The sequence below is a fragment of the Halichoerus grypus genome, chromosome 14 (genome assembly GCF_964656455.1).
Source record: "Halichoerus grypus chromosome 14, mHalGry1.hap1.1, whole genome shotgun sequence".
Lineage (NCBI taxonomy): Eukaryota > Metazoa > Chordata > Mammalia > Carnivora > Phocidae > Halichoerus > Halichoerus grypus.
Genome location: NC_135725.1, coordinates 93,700,378 through 93,717,541, shown reverse-complemented (window position 1 = coordinate 93,717,541; position 17,164 = coordinate 93,700,378). Strand labels below are relative to the sequence as shown.

The following is a 17,164-nucleotide window of genomic DNA, read 5'->3' as shown; positions in this document are numbered from 1 at the left end:
TTATATTCTTGGCAAACTCTTCTCCCTTGTCCTTTTAAATATTAATGTTTCCTTCTGGTTCTCATTTTACAGCATCACAGCAAGAATAATCAACACTGCAGCGCTCATGGTAGGGGAGAAAGGAGCAATCCCTCCCTCTTTTTATTATTGACATTAGAAACGTTTTAAAATGTTCACCACTAAGTAACTTTTTTTGAGGGGGGGTAGGATTCTGATATCTTTAGGTTTATTTAATATAAGCTATCTTTAAATACCATTGGGTAATTTGTATTTTAAAAAGATTGAGCCTGGGTAGATCAGTTGGTTAAGCATCTGCCTTCGGCTCAGGTCAGGACCCCAGGGTCCGGGGATCGAGCCCTGTGTGGGGTCCCTGCTCAGCGGGGAGCCTGCTTCTCCCTCTCCCTCTGCCCCCCAGCTTGTGCTCTATCTCAAATAAATAAAATCTTAAAAAAAAAAAAGGCATCCAAATGGCAAATAAACATGTAAAAAAGTACCCAAGCTTCTTGGAAATCAGGGAAATGTGAATCAGAACTATAATGCGACACCACTACACTCACTGGCTGGGCAATACCAAGTGTATCAAGCTAGTGCGACAGAAGGACACTCACGCACGCACAGCTGAGAGCGGGAGAGCTGCATGGCTATGCCTACCACTGGTCACATGACATGGCAATCCCAATGTGGGTGTGCCCCCCACGGACAAAAAGGAATGCTCGCAGCAATGTCATCTGTAAAGGCCCCAACTGGGAACAGCCCAAATGTCCATCAACAGTGGAATGGATACATAAATTTGAACAGTCACCCAAAGAAATACTGTACCGTAGTGGCCCTTGAACATTCTGGTCTCAGAAACCCTTCGTTCTATTAGAAATTACTGGGAATGACAAAGCACTCTTGTTGATGTGTGTTACGTCTACTAACGTTTACTACCGTACAAATTTAAACTGAGAAATGTTTAAACCACAATGTAACTCCAATGAGTGAGAGGTAAAACAGTAAATAGTGTCTTAGCATTATGACAATGACAGTTTTGACCCCACGGACCCTTTGAATGGGTCCCCTCTGAAAGAGACCCCTCAGACCACTTTATAATCCACTGTGCATAACAGCGAAAATGAATGAATAATATAAACTTCACAAACGCAATACTGAGTAAAACAAGTCACACTCTGAAAAAGGAAAACATATGCATGATCCCGTTTACATGAAACACAGAAACCAAGAAGACAATTCTGCGGGGACCGGAAGGGCCCACAGGGGAGGCGGGGACAACTCAGGCCTGTGAGCTGGGTGGCGGCACACAGGTGCAGTCACTCTCTGATCAGTGAACTGTTCCTTGTCACGGCTGAAATCATAAAGTCATCCCCCAAATCCAAAAAACATACAGCTGAACTTTATAAAATGCTAGTTTTTCTCATTTAATCTGTTAATGTGGTAAGTCTTATCGACAGGTTTCCTGTAATAAACCAGCGTCTTCCCGGGAAGCCCTACCTTCTCCACAGTCGCTATCATGCAGATACAGCTCTGTCTAACCAATACTGTTCCAGGACTGAAAGCGAGTTTGGCCTCAGAAGGAGCTAGTGTCCATCCCCATCTTTCTCTATTCTCTGAAGCAGTTCACATAATAAACCCATTACTGTTTATTTCTATTGCTGATTTATTTAGATTTGTTCCTGTTATCTTATTTCGTTTTCCATTTGGCCACACTGTCCTTGTGATTCTACTTTTACTGGTTTCTTGATTCTTTTTGTTGGCTTGCTATCCATTTAATTCTTTCCTTTATACCAATGTATAGAGTTACTCAGTATTACTCAGCATCCAGATTCTCTCTGGAAGAGGAGAACCCAGAAACCGAGTCAGCTCTATATGCCATATGGTGTTCGATAAAGGTGACGTTTTAAATCTTCAGGGGAAAGAAACGTCAGTCAATAAAGGGTGCTCACATAATGTGGCTATAACCATTTTGAGGGAAGCCATGGGACCCTGACCTCACATTTTGCCTAAAAAGCTTTACTGAGATAGAATTCATACACCATAAAATACACCCATTTTGAGTATATCTACCTCATATTTTATCCCAAAACAAATGTACATGAATCAAGTACTTATACATAAAAAATGAAACCAATGAAGTATAAGAAGACAGCTTACACAAATTTATTAAAAGTCACCAGTGAAAAAGAATGTTTATCTTATTTAGAACCCAGAAATCATAAATAGACTATTACCCGTGGCTTCTGACACAAGACAAGACCCCCCCAAAACTCTGAGAGCTGGAAGGGAAGTCTGTACCTACAGAGCACAGCACTTTGACTCAAAATGTAGAAAGTTAATCCACGGAATTATACATTTCAAACAGGTCACTATTTCAATGAAATCACCTGGAACTTCTCTGCCTACCATTAGTTTTAGAAGACCTCATCAGATACAAAAGCCCATCTTATATAAAGATGGTCCAAAATTCTCTCAAAAAAGTATGATACAAAAAACAGTCCAATCACACCCATCTCCAACCAACCACCTGATTCTCAACTCCTCCTCCTCCTCCTCATCTACTTCATCCCCCTCCGAACTAAGAGTGTAAACACACACCCAGTTGTCAGCATCTACTCAGGAACTGTTCTACTTGGGTCTGCCCCTGGAACCCCTGAAGACCCTGCCCAGTGCTGAGCCCCCAGGGCCACCCGCAGACAGTGACTTGTGATTGAGCCAGCCCCTGCCCCCTCCCAGGGCACCTCCTCGGGTAGACTGAGTGAGCCGTGTGATGAGGACACCTGGCACGCCGAGACACAGCTGGTGTGAGCAGACTGCACACGACCGCTCTGCAGGTCCAGCCAGCAGCCCTGGAAGCCCACTCCAACCAGGAGGAGGAGTCCTTCCCAGCGTCACTGCCTCACGTGCAGGACTGCACCTGTGGCGCGCCTAGGACCGCACAAGGTCAGTCACGCCGAGGCCAGCGACAAGCAGCTGCCCCTGGCACACAGGCAGCCCTCAGTGTGCTCCTGTCTGTCTAGAACCTAAACAAGCTCCAGATGTTACTTCAAAGAGCGCTGTACAAGACGGCAAACACTCCTCTGATGAAAATAACATCTAAAACTTCAAGATAAACAGAATGCAAACACCCAAGTCAGAAGGAAAACAGGGAAGTGACTGCGGCAGAGAAGGGCCAGACCGCCCCTCACAGGACCAATGACCCATCATCTGTAGTCCCTCCCCGAGGGGGTGAAAAAGGCCTACCTTCTGGGTGCGGTCGGTTTCTGACACACTGCCCCCCTTAGAGGTCCTGCTGTCCTCTGTGGGAAATGCAGCAGCCTGCTCGGCCCCCTGGTCCTCATCCTCATCAAGCTCCTCCGACTCGTCCTCCTCTGAGTCCAGCTCCAAGCTTTCCCCATTCACGTGAAGGGTGCTGGCGCCCAGGTCCTTGTCGCCCTGGAACACGGGAAAGAGCACACTGTCACGAAGAACCCCAGCATCAGGAGCAACCTGCCAACTCCTGCCAGGGCGTGGCCTGCAAGGTGGGATGCAGCGACTCTGCCACTGGGGGAAGAGCCAGGAAAGGGTGAGGGATGAGGGGTCAGGGAGCACTGGGAAAGAGGCTGCGCCCCAGAACGAGGCACCTCAGAGCCTGGGTTCCTTCAAAAGGGACCGAGGTCATCAAATTACGGACAACCTCACGTGGTGCTCTTGTGGCCAGAGAGGTCCTGACACAAACGTGGATTTCCAAGCACACGTGCAAACAACGCAGGCACGCCTTACCTTGGAACCCACAGTGGAATGAGTTATACTCTTAAACATCTCAATCACCGTCCTCTGTTTTAATACTTTGGTCTTTTTCTTAGGAACCAGGCTATAGGTTCCCATTCTTCGTTTTTTCTTCCGAGATACTGCAGCTGCTAAAACAAAAGGCAAGCAAGCTAAAAAAAAAAAAAGTCAAAAGGGGACAAAAAAGGAAAAGAAATACCATTCAAATGTTTTTTAAAGGTAGGTGATAATTCACAAAATCTGATTACCAAAATCATCAGCATGCCACAACAGTGACAGGCATTTCTCACTTGTCCTAAGTTGCACAGAGAAAACTGACAGTACCTTACAGATCATCTGCTTTACTCAAAATAAAACATTAAGCTGTGTGGACGGCCAACATGATCACCCTGCTATAAGCAGGAGAAGTGCAAGGGAGAACTCACCGATCATCAGAAGCAGGGCCCTGGAGCACCTCCCACACCCAGTCCCCTGCCTCGGGACGGTCCCGTCCCCAAGAACAGTGTGGCTGCAAGAGTGAGGCTGAGGAGGAACAGTGGACTCACTGCCAGTCACTGGGGATAGGCCTCATCTGTCTGCCTGACAGACTTCTCACCCACGACAAGGAGTAAATTGCACAGTCTCCAGATGTGTCCACCTCTAAAGTAAGTGTAGCCACGCAACACTGGCCAGTCTGTCCTCTCCTGGACCCTTTCCCCAGCACCTTCCACCTTGCCCAGCAGTTCACCAACTGAGGGGAAAGAAATCCTTGAAGCAAACTATGCAGGTACAAAAGGTCGAGGAAGGCACAGGACAGGAAAAAGCAAATAGCTGGGGGTCTGGGGTTTCCAGACAAGCTGGGGCTCCTGGGGACTCAGGGCTCTCCACCCTGTTCTAGATAAAGCAGCTCCAGGTTGACTGGCTTTATAGAATGAGGCTCTCTATAATATTTTATTTTTTAAAAAGTTCCAGGGTTTTAAAAAATCTGAAAACCACTTAACAGAGGCACTGTACTAAAGGACTGGAGAACCTATGCTCCATTCTGTTCTCACTCTAAGAAGTGGAAGAAAAGAGCGCTGGAAGAGCATGCATGAGCGTGAACTACACCGTGACAAGGGCCACAGAGACAGCCCCGTGAGCACGGGGTACCGAGGACACCAGGTGTGCCTCAACCCCAGGCTGAGGGCCACACAGGACATCCAGGACAATCACACACGCAGCCCTGCACTGTGTTCACTGGGGTGGCTCTGGGCACATAAATGGTCACGAGGAAACGCAGCTCTGTCCATCTCATGCTAGAACGGGGTGACTGGGTGCCACGCAGCGGTGTGCCCAGGCTGGGATGAGCGTCCCGTACAGTCACAGGACGGAGAGTAGGACGCGCTTTGCAGCCCCTCAGTGAGTCTGTGTAGCCTTCCTGTTTGTGTTGCGGCAGGATGGGAAGCTAACAGAACCTCTGGGGCCATGACCACAGTAATTTAAAATACTAACAGAGATGACCTGAAATCTAAACTCAAACAAGGTGGCTCCAACACTCCCTCCACCCCCCAAGTGAAGACAGCAGGGCAGGGCAGGGGAAGGAGTGAGGTTTGAAGAAAGCAGACCAAGGTGGTCTAGAACCTGGACACAGTCACGGAGGGCTGTGTCCACACAAGCCCTGTCCATCCCAAGACACCTGACCAGCAGGTAGGCTTTCTCTATTTCCCACAACTCTGAAAGGCGCACCAGCGATTCTGTAATAAGGCAAAGCGGCTGTGATAACGCTTCCCTAGGAAAAAGGAGACACTTGCAGGCACGGAAGTTGTGATTTCTGGTACCCTTCCCGGGAGGTGACAACACCAGGAGTGGCTTGACCTGCATGAAGACGTCACAGAAAGGGCCTTTCTGCACTGGGGAGAGTCACCTCATCTCTGTAGGAACTGTGTCTATCTTAGAGGCTCCAGAGGGAGGCTCCTCGCTTGAGATACGCCTACCCCAGCATCCTCCCTGTGGGGCCACTCATGCAGCCCCACCTCCTGCAAAGGCCCCAACAAGGGATCAAATGTTCACCCATCCCCTCAACTGACCGTGAACAGAAGCAAGCTCAAAAGATCGAGAAACACCCAGGGAAAGTGGCTGGTAACAGAACCAAACCACCCTTCTCCACAACCTTAACTCAAAGGTCTCCACAATACACTGTGTGTTTCCAACAGCACTTAATTTATAAACAGAGGGAAGTTCTCAAATCTAGAGTCTTCTACCCTATTAGAACAAGGGGGTAAGACTTAATGAAAACAATCTTCATTTTGAGTTTGACAAGCGTAGGAAGCAATGCAGGGATTAGTCAAGTTTCTAGAACAGAGGTCCGACATTCCTCGGCAGGTCTACAGGTGAGCACAGAAGGGCCAGGACTCCAACTGCTGCTCATCTAGAGCACACACGCACTTAGTCAACACGCTTCTAGTTCGGCAAGGTGCGGGTTTGTAACACGCCATCAGAGCAAAGACAGTTGTCGGGTCCCCCTGTTACCTGTCTGTGACTTTGTGGTGGCCACGTAGCACTGGTTTTGAGGTAGTGACTGATGGAGGGGTGGGAAGGGGGGTAAAAGCTGCTGTCGTCCAAAATCAGAAAGATTTTTGTTGATCTCCTCTTTTGGCTCCTCATGATCGCGAGCTTCTCGAACTTCTCTGGGATCCTTACTGGCTGCATGCTTCAAAACAAAGACAATTAATAACTGTAATTACACACAAGCAGATGGTCACTGAAACGACATGCCCCCAAAATGCAGCTCTTTTCCTCAAAAACTTGCCGTGACCAAGAGAGGAGATAAAAGAGAGAAGACAAAGTATAAAGCCTGCCATCATCACAGAGCCCCTGGCACTGACGCGCATGTACCCGGCCACCCCTTGGAGGGTACGGGCCAGCGTCTACAAGCCAAAGGCGGTGTTGACGGGGACAGGGAGCAAAAGGAAGCGGCAGCAGCAGTGACCAAATGCGGCACATGAACCCTGAAATAATGTCTACCTGGCCTGCGAACCGCTGACGTAGCTAAATGTATTACTAAGTAAGGTGCTTTCACAGTCTATCACTTTCACAGCTGCACTGTGCAACAGCCCCCCACAAGAGATTACATTTTTAAAGTTACCTTTTGTTCATAGTTTTACCACTCTCCTAAATCCGTCTTCAGTCTCAGCCTTCCAGGACCCCGGCAGCCTGTACTACTGCCATTAAAACCCTCATCCCTCTTAGCGGTGCTGCCTTCATTCTGGACTGCCTAGACACAACTAACCCTCTCCCCTCCATTGGCTTCCCTAAAATCACCTACAGCCCTGAGATAGGTGGATCTCATATCAAAGTCCATTTAACCAAGTTTTATCATACGCACAGTAGGGGCAATCAACAGTGAAGAAATAGGCATCCTTCAATAAATGGTGCTGGGAAAGGGGTATCTCCACATGCAAAAGAATGGAGTTGGACCCTTACCTTACGCTGCGTACAAATACTAACTCAGAATAGATCAAAGATCTAAAACTATAAAACTCTAAGAAGGAGGAGGAAAGCTTCATGACATTGAATTTGGCGATGATTTCTGGATAGGACACCAAAAGCACAGGCAACAAGAACAAAAAACTGATAAATCAGACTTTATCAAAATTAAAAATTTCTGTTCATCAAAGGACACAATCAATAGAATGAAAAGGCAACCTACAGATTGGGAGAAAATATTTGCAAATCGCATATCTGATAAGGAATTCATATCCAGAATATATAAAGAACTCCTACAACTCAACAACAAAACAAACAACCTGATTAAAAAATGGGCAAAGCATCTGATCACACATTTCTCCAAAGAAGACATATACTACACACATGAAGAGATGCTCAACATCACTGATCATCAGGAAAATACAAATCAAAACCATAATGAGGTATCACCTCACACCATTAGGATAGCGACTATTAAAAACAAAAGAAGAGGGCGCCTGGGTGGCTCAGCTGGTTAAGCGATTGCCTTCGGCTCAGGTCATAGTCCCGGGATCAAATCCCGCATTGGGATCCCCGCTCAGCGGGAAGCCTGCTTCTCCCTCTCCTGCTCCCCCCTCTTGTGCGTGCTCTCTCTCATTCTCTCTCTCAAATAAATATTAAAAAAAAAAAAAAAAAAAGAATACAACCCCAGAAAACTGTGAATTATACCCAATTAAAAACAAAATGTTGAAAAGGATATGGAGAAATTGGAACCATTGTTGGTGGGAATGTAAAATGGTGCAGCCGCTGTGGAAAACAGTTCGGCAGTTTCTCAAAAAGCTAAACATAGAATTACCATGTGATCCAGCAATTCCACTTCTGGATATATACCTAAAAGAACTGAAAGCAGATCTTGAAGAGGTATTTGCACACCCGTGTTCACGGCAGCGCTCCTCACAATAGCCAAGGGGTGGAAGCAGCCCAAGCATCTACTGACAGGTGAATGGATAAACAAGACATGGTCCGTCCACACCATGGAACATTACTCAGCCTTAAAAAGAAAGGAATCGCGACACCTGCTACAACGTGGATGAAGCTGGAGGACGTGGTACTGAGTGAGATCAGCCCGGCACAGAAAGACCAATTCTGTATGAGTGGAAACTCTCAGGAGGCCGGAGGAGTCGGACCCACAGACTCTGGGATGGGGGCTGGGAACACGGTTTGATGGAACAGAGTCTAGCCTGGGAAGACGAACGAGTTCTGGGGACAGGTAGAGAGGAGGGCCGCACAACAGTGTAAAGGCCCTTGATATCCCTGCCCTTAAAAGCAAGCCTACCTGGGAGGGTGGCCTGGATTCCAGCTCTTGGGGCGATAGCCTGGGGGACTTACTCACACTCAGCTCAGTGACCCTGTCTGTCGCTTGGTAGGGAATGTGGCCCAGTCCTGGAGTGCCCTTCCTTCTTCGCCCAACACCACCGTCTTCCCCACCACCTTCATAATTAACCTGCCCTAGGCACATAGAGCACAGTTCACATGTAACTTGTCAACTCTGTAAAATTCTTCAGTCTCTCTCAAACATACCAGGTTGTCCCTAAAGAAGTCACTGCTGGAGCAAAGGAGTCAGGTAATGTTCCTTTCTGTCTCCTGCAAACTACCCCCATTGACTGTGTGGCCACAATGACTCTCAGCCTCCACCAGCTCTTCTTACAAGAAATGCAACAGATGATTTTAAAGTATACATAAATGAGGGGCAAAAATTAAACCTGAGGAGGAAAGAGTCATGTGAGGATAATTCTCACTTAGACACAAAATCTTTAAGAGATTATTTCTGAAAATCTGAAAAAAAAAAAAAAAATCAAGAGCTGCTGAACTTGGGTGAAGATTCTAGACTCTGTCAGGGCTCTACTCTCTGACAACAGCAAAGAAGATGAAAGACACATCTCCTTCCCATGGAGACAGCAGGCCAGCGCCTGACTTCATGGAGGGGCGCCCACTGCTGTGACGGAGCCCTGAGCACCCAGCCAGCCCCAGCCGCCCACACAGAGGGAGGGCCTGTGGCACAGCTGCAGAGAGCGGGGCCACAGTACTGCTCTGGCCCCGGTGCCGGAGGTCTACAGGCTCTGGCCTTGCTGGCCCTACCCACCACCCCACCCCACCCCACCCTGCCAGTGTTCTGTGCATCGGCTGTCCCCTTCTGCCAGGCGGCCAGTCCCTGAGCCACCAGCCAGACCCATGTCGGCTCAGTGTGAACACTCTTAGCCCAGCCTACTTCTCCTTCCAGATACTTAATTCCAGTGGCAACGAACAAGGACTTGTACAATTTCGGCATTCAAAACTACCTCTCTAACCAGGCTGAGAGCTCCAAGAACAAGGCCACATCTTTTGTCCAGAACCTAGAGAATACCAGTGGCAGCGGTTATGCGTGAAAGCGGATTGGGAGAATGGTAACAGGGATGAAAACAGAGAAGGCTGGGGCGCCTGGGTGGCTCAGTCATTAAGCATCTGCCTTCAGCTCGGGTCATGATCCCAGGGTCCTGGGATCGAGCCCCACATCGGGCTCCCTGCTCCGCGGGAAGCCTGCTTCTCCCTCTCCCACTCCCCCTGCTTGTGTTCCCTCTCTCGCTGTCTCTCTCTGTGTCAAATAAATAAATAAAATCTTTAAAAAAAGAAAAGGGAGAAGGCCACCATGCTGAGGCCCAAAGGAGTTTGCACAATTCAACTAGGGAGACAGTCTGCTACACAGGACACAGTAACAAACATTTCAATGCAAGGGAAAAAGGTTCCCTTCCAGAAGCTTCTGCTTTCTCTGCCCAAACAGTGAATGAGTTGCACCCTGCGCTGGTGCTTTCTGACAGGACCAACACTGGGTGAGAAGGAGCCTCCACACTGCCAAGGGACATCAGCCATGCAGCAAGAACATGCCTTCATTTTTAAACTCTTACAAACAAAATGGTTTTATTATCACAAGCCTGCAACACTCATCACTGGAATGACTGATTTTAAAACACAATTTTCAATAAAACAAGGTCTCCCAAGAAAACCAAACGAGACTGAACTGGGTTTGGGGAGCAGGGAACTCCAAGGGCAGGAGAGGCCAGGTCTGGAGCCAGGGGGCTCCATATCAGAGGGGCCCTTGGGAACACCACTGCCTTGATTTGTCACTACATCACTGTGCCCTCCGTCCTCCTATGGGGCCCCAGGGGCAGAGGAAGTTCCCAGGTTTGTGACAGCAGGGGTGGTCTTCAGGAAATCCACTTCTGAAGTCTCAGCACCCTCCTGTCCTCTGTCCCTACAGCTGACTCAAATGATATGTGTGACAATCAACTGCACATCATTAACAATTATAATAACTCAGCACACAGCTAACACTTAGATAAGCCTATACGGTCAGAGAAATTTCTTTAAGTTAAATTTCAAATTGCCTTTTTTTCCTCAGAGGAATATGACAGAGTGACAATAAAAGATCCCCGAGAATAAACATGTATTAGAATAAAATCCTGGAAATGAGAACAGAATAAAAGTATAATTTCAAGGAGACAGATAAATAATGTAAAGTTTCTGACTTCCATTTTAAAATTGATAATGGTAACCCAAAAAATGGCAGGCAAAAATAATGAATGTTATTCTAAACCTGATGTCTAATACAAAAACTAACTCAAAATAGACCATATATTTATAAAAATATAAAACTATAAAAATTAAAAAACTTCCTTAAAAATTACAGAAAAATCTTGGGACCCAGAGCTAGGTGGAGAGTTTATAGACATGATGCCAAAAGCACAAGCCATAAAAGAAAGAAACACTGATGACGTGGACTTGGTCAGAATGAGATACCTGTCCTCTAGGAAAAACCCTAATGGGAGGGTGAGGACAAGTCACAGACCGAGAAAAGTCTGCAAACGGGTCCACGGTGAAGGGCTCATACCCAGAACTCTGAAAGCTCACAAAACAATTAGTTGTGAAATGGGCAAGAGGTATGAAAGACATTTCATGAAAAAGGACATACAGATGGCAAATAAGCACACAAAAAGATGTTCAGCATCACTGGCCATTAGGAGTGTTCAAATTAAAACCATGATGAGGTGTCACAGCTAAAATAAAAACTAGCGGCGATGCCAAATGCCAGCAACGATGTGAGAAACCAAACTGCTCATATCCTGCTTCTGGGAATGTAAAATGTTGGGAATCTGGTTTGGCAGTTACTTATAAAGCTAAATATCCAATTAACATATGACCCGCAATTATATTCCTGGATATTTAACCCAGGGAAATGAAAATTTCTGTCTAAAGAAAAATCTGAGCAAAGACAAGGGGCGCCTGGGTGGCTCAGTCGTTGAGCGTCTGCCTTCGGCTCAGGTCATGGTCCCAGGGTCCTGGGATCGAGCCCCGCATCAGGCTCCCTGCTCAGTGGGGAGCCTGCTTCTCCCTCTCCCACTCCCCCTGCTTGTGTTCCCTCTCTAGCTGTCTCTCTCTTCAAATAAATAAATAAAATCTTAAAAAAAAAAAAAAAAGAAAAATCTGTACATAAATGTCCAGAGCAACTTTAATGTAACAGCCCCAAACTGCAAAACCCCCAAATGCCCTTGAACCTGTGAGCAGTTAAATTCTGGGACATACACACCACAGAAAAGCCCTCAGCATGAAAAGGAAAGGAGCCACTGACACAATGTGGTCGGTCCCACAGGAACAGAGTTGCTCTCAAAGGCCCCACCTTCTTACAGAACACCTGACGTGACCCGGCTGTGGAGATGGAGAACAGGGCTTGGGGACAGGGTGGGTGGGGATGGAGGGAGGCACTGGGAGCTGTTCGGTGCTGGGTGTTCACAGAAATCTACACTGTGCTCTAGCTGTGTAAAATGTTACCCTGGGGGAGACCGGGTGAAGGGTACATGGGGTCTCTCTGTACTATTTGTGCAGCTTCCTGTGAATTCCTAATTATTAAGAAGGTTTTTTCAAGTTGTGCAACATACACAAGAATACTGCAAACGGTAGAAACCAAGTTAGGGCCAGGCAGACCAGGAGGGGTGAGGCCCACACGGTGAGACACGAGAGTCGGGCTGCCGAGCCCTGGCTATCCTAGCACAGGGATCCCACGGCAGCTCCAGGGGCCCAGCACCATGGGGCGGTCAGCAGTGCAGCCCCACGGTGCACCCTTGGTCCCCACAATCACTGCCGGCAGCTACGGGAAATGCAGTGGAACTCACAGTCAGGCAATCAAAACCACGGAAAGAAAGATGAGCACACCTCTGGGGAGAAACATCAACACAAACTCTCACCTGAGGAAGCAGGAGTCATAGCAGAGACAATAAAAGAACTGTAACTAACGTCTTTTGAAGGGTAAGACAAAATGTAACTAAATAAACTAATTAGAGATACTGGAATCATCAATATATAGAATGAATAGCAAGAATGTAAAGCGCTAAAGAAGAAATCAAAGCATGTCAAGAGCTCCACAGAAAGAAAAACTGCACAAAGCATTTTCCTAGAACTGAGGAAAGACATACATCTCAGACTGACAGGGCCCATGGGCACAGGCCTGTTCGTGCAGCCCTGGAAGGTTGCAGAGAGGAAACCACACATGACCTACTAATGCCACAGTCAGACTAGCTTTAGTATGCTCACCAGGAATGCCAGGTACAAGTAATCCCAAGGGAACACACCTAACAGACCTAGAACTCATCCCCAGCCAGATCAACATAGAACTGGGAGGGAAAAACACGACTGTGGGGACGCTTGGGTGGCTCAGTGGGTTAAGTGCCTGCCTTCGGCTCAGGTCATGATCTCAGGGTCCTGGGATCGAGTCCCACTTTGGGCTCCCTGCTCAGCGGGGAGCCTGCTTCTCCCTCTGCCTGCCGCTCCCCCTGCTCGTGCGCTCTCTCTCTCTGACAAATACACAAATAAAATCTTTAAAAAAAAAAAAACAAAAACATGACTGTGGACATTCTGAGAAAACGCACCAGGCACAGGCACAGAATGCCCGCTGATGGCAAAAGCCGCCTCACCCAGCACGATGCTGGGTTCTCGCTGCCTGTTCCCTGCGCCCAGGAGCCTGGCATGAAAGCAGAGGCATGGGCATGTCTTCAGTGTGCCCTTGTCCCCTCCTTCTGTCACATCAAGAACCTAACCAACTTCATGGCTACTTATTTCCTGACAGAATCAGCGCTCAGTCTTCCCGAGCTGCAATGAAAGCCCCCAGGCCCAAAGCAGAAGAGGAGAGGTCTCTGTGCAAGCACGTGATGCATCTTGTCTTAGTGGGCAACAGGCACCTAGAAGCAGCACAAAGCCCAGAAGTGGGCTGAGAGGGGTCATCTGCTCATCGTTCACGCCCAAACTGTCAGCAGCCTCTCCTAACCTTCCCAGGCCCAGAGACAACCACCTGTTGGGTGACCACTGCCATTTACTGGCCTTTCTCCTTCACGCACGGAGTCCATCTGCCGTCACTGTGACAAAAGAGAACACAGACAGGAAGGAAACAACACGACAGACACGAGAGCAGCCCCATCCCGACAGGGATCTCATTACCAGGCCCAGGATGGATTTTGGCATGGTCTTCCGTGCCCTGTGAACCTTGACGTCGGCACCAGGGGCCGTGGGCTTCTTGTCCTCTGCGTCTTTACTTGCTTCCCCGAGCTTGGCCGGCGCTGTGGCTGGCGTCTGAGAAAAAGCACTGGGAGTCCTCCCTTTGCCAGAACCTCCGGGAAGGGTTTTCGCAGCATGACCAGGAAGTGAGGAAGCCAAAGTGCTGGTAATCCGCATGGGCTGCTCCTGCAGGGGTGGTTTATTCAAGAAGTACCCATTGCTCCCGATGACAGAAGTCTGTGTGAAGTCATCTGTGTTGATGTGGTTTTGCTTCCCCGTTTCACTGTCTCTTTCTGAAACCCCATTTTCAGCTATCCGAGCTAGTTTGTTGGTACCTTCCTGTGGGCTGACCACCGTGTTCTCCTGAGTGTGCTGTGCTGCAGTCACGTGACCACTAGCCTCGCTCTTTCCACAGGACCCATTGGCTTCGCTGTCTGCGGCCACAGGGGCCTCTCCGCCCTGCTTCTCTGCTGAGCCTCCATCGGCTGCCATAGAGAGCTCTGTGAACAGAGGAGACGGTATCAGAGGCTGTGGCCCTGCCCTGTCATGACATAACCCACACACAGTTACCATTCCTTGAGTGGTTTACATAAAACCATCCAAGGAAAAATCATCTCATTTCATGTAGAAAGATTTAAGTTCAAATAGATTATATACAAAATGATGTCTTAGGGGCGTCTGGCTGGCTCAGTCAGAAAAGCATGCAACTCTTGATCTCAGGGCTGTGAGTTCAAGCCCCATGTTGGGTGCAGAGCTTACTTAAAAATAATAATTAAAAAATCTAAAGAAAAGTAATAATGAAATGATGTCTTAGTCATTAACTTTGAAAATCAATTGGTTAAAGTTTGGAGAAGGCCAAACCCTGGACAGGGCAATCCGCCCAGAGCTTGGTGTGCGAGCTACCTGTCTCCATCCTGTGTGCGAGGTCCAGCCAGGGCCTGTAGTCCTACCTTGGGGGACACAGTCTAAAACCAGAAGCACAAGATAAAGACTCCCCATTTGTTGAGTACATTAATTTTTAAAAGATAGCAAGATCTCAAAACCCATTACACAGATTTGCACATCCACCAGGCACAAACACACCACCGTAAAATAAAACTGAGCATGTAAGTTTAAAGACAGAAAAGCAAGGCCTCAGAAGTACCCTCACAAGAACAAACGTAAAGAAAATGGGTAATAAACCAAGAAAAAGGGTTATATTTTCAGTACATCAGCCAGAAGGCCATTACAAATACCCGACTACAAGCCTATTCTCTATAAAACCTCGGTCTCTGAGGACAACTTGACAGACCTTTTCCAAAACCAGTCATAAATAAATGTATTTTATATCAGAAGATCTACAAATAATCTAACCTCACTGAGAGATTAAAGCAGAAAACCCATGATTACACCACTGGATGCAGAAAGAGCTTCAGTCAACTTCAAGACTCCACCCGTCCCAGTCCCTTTACTCTACTGGCTCCCACAGGAGACCCCATCATTATGATATTAACCATCTGTTCCTCTGCCCTAGAGTGTGAGATCTGCAAGGACAGAGTTTCGTCTGTTTGTCCACTATGTGCCCCGAGACAGAAACAGGGCCTGGGACATAGTATGAGTGCAGCAAATACTTTCTAAATGAACACAGTTATTAATTAAGGATTTTTAAAAAAACCCTCAGCAAGACAGAATAGGCAGGTCCTTACTTGGATGGAGTTGGCAAAGACCACACACCACGATCTGCAGGAAACATACGCTTATTCAGAAATAAGTGAATTTCAGGGCACCTGGACGGTTCAGTGGGTTAAAGTGTCTAACTCTTGGTTTTGGCTCAGGTCATGAACTCAGGGTCCTGGGATCACTCAGTGTGGAGTCTGCTTAAGTTTCTCTCTCTCCCTCAGCCCCTCCTCCTGCTCGCACGCAGATGCATGCACTCTCTCTCTCCCGCGCGCGCTCTCTCTCTCTCTCTCTCAAATAAATATATAAATAAAATCTTAAAAAAGAAAGAAAGAGAATTCAATGTGAGATCAGAAATGCCCCAAACATCTCACACAAAAACAGATGCACCGGCTGGCACAAGAGGGAACACAGAAATGAGAGGCGCTGGAGACAAAGGGAAGAACTCTGGCCTCTGCACCAAAACCATCATTTACTTTAAAAATGCAATCAATTAGCAATTAAAACATAAGAATACAGGGAGACTGCTGACTTCAAACTCAAGCTACAAAACTCAAGGGCATTTTCCTGCACTGGCATTAACTTGAAAATATGAGAGGGGAAAAAGTACTATTTGCAAAAGAGGGAAAACTATAAAGAATACAAATTTAGACAAGATTACTCAAGGCCTCTGTGGAGAAAAAGATTTTAAATGAAAACATGGTCTTAAACGGGATGACAAAAGTATGAAGTGTCAAGCTGCCTCTAATTTAATCCGTAAGTTCAGTGATACCCAATCAAAATTCCATCAGTATATGAGAAACTCCACCACTTTGTTCTAAAACGTAGAGGGACAGATTTTCCCAAACAGCAAAGTAAATCATGGAAAAGAAGAATAAAGGCACAGGAAGACAGAATCCCTGAATCAGAGAAGGATGCAACAGGCCTCCCCACAGCACCACCACAAGGGGGCTGGGGTGTCCAGTAGGCACAGCGGGGTCCAGGACAGCAGCCCAAGGCAGCAGGGCACGGACTGTTGGCTAGAAGGCAGATTTCCCAGGCCACGCCTGGACCTACTGGTTCTGAATCTCTGAAGCTGGGTTCCACACATCTGGGCCTCACCGAGACCTCTGGAGGCTAATCCACACATCTGAGTCTGGGAAATACTTGTCCTAGGTAGTCTGAAAAACTCAAAAGTAAACAAGGGAAAATGTAGAAAACAGATCTGTGGCCTAGAAACAGGGAAATTTTGTTACACATCAAAAGCATAAGTTATAACAGAAACAAGGAAAGATAAATGTGATTACATAGTGTGATGTAACAAGATACAGGTATCTGGTCTCTGCCCGTGGCTCCTGACAGCTCCTGAGGTGACTCTGGATGGGGCTGGTCACCAGAAAAGACGAAGCCACAGTCAGAAGCTTGGCACTTTCAGCCCTACCCCCAGCCTCCAGAGAGGGGAGAGGGGCTGCAGACTGAATTAATAATCCATCACGCCTACGTGATGACGCCGCCACAGAAATCCCTAAACTACGGGGTTCAGAGAGCTTCCAGGTGGGTGAACACACCCACGTGGGGAGGATGGTGCACCCAGAGAGGGCACAGAAGCTCCGTGACCTTCCCCCCCATACCCGGCCCTATGCATCACTTCCACTGGGCTCTTCCTGACTCATGCCCTTTATAACAAACCAGTGACAGCGCATACATGTTTCCCAGAGTTCTGCGAACTCGAGGAAGGGGTTGTGGGAACCTCCAATTCATAGCC

At 47.5% G+C, this 17,164-nt stretch overlaps 1 protein-coding gene across 9 annotated transcripts in view; it reads right to left on the bottom strand.

Annotated features, from left to right (window-relative positions):
* EHMT1 (euchromatic histone lysine methyltransferase 1) overlaps window positions 1–17,164 on the bottom strand; it is a 137,827-nt gene that overhangs the window by 55,954 nt on the left and 64,709 nt on the right. For 7 of the 9 annotated variants that reach the window (XM_036064983.2, XM_078062102.1, XM_078062103.1 and 4 more), the window contains 4 exons: window positions 13,708–14,264; window positions 6,250–6,430; window positions 3,757–3,914; window positions 3,238–3,429 (listed from right to left, as the gene is read on the bottom strand). In XM_036064983.2, the coding sequence (XP_035920876.2) occupies window positions 3,238–3,429; window positions 3,757–3,914; window positions 6,250–6,430; window positions 13,708–14,264 (1,088 nt within the window). The remainder of the gene's footprint in view (window positions 1–3,237; window positions 3,430–3,756; window positions 3,915–6,249; window positions 6,431–13,707; window positions 14,265–17,164) is intronic. The other 2 variants (XM_036064989.2, XM_036064984.2) reach the window with 1 other exon arrangement.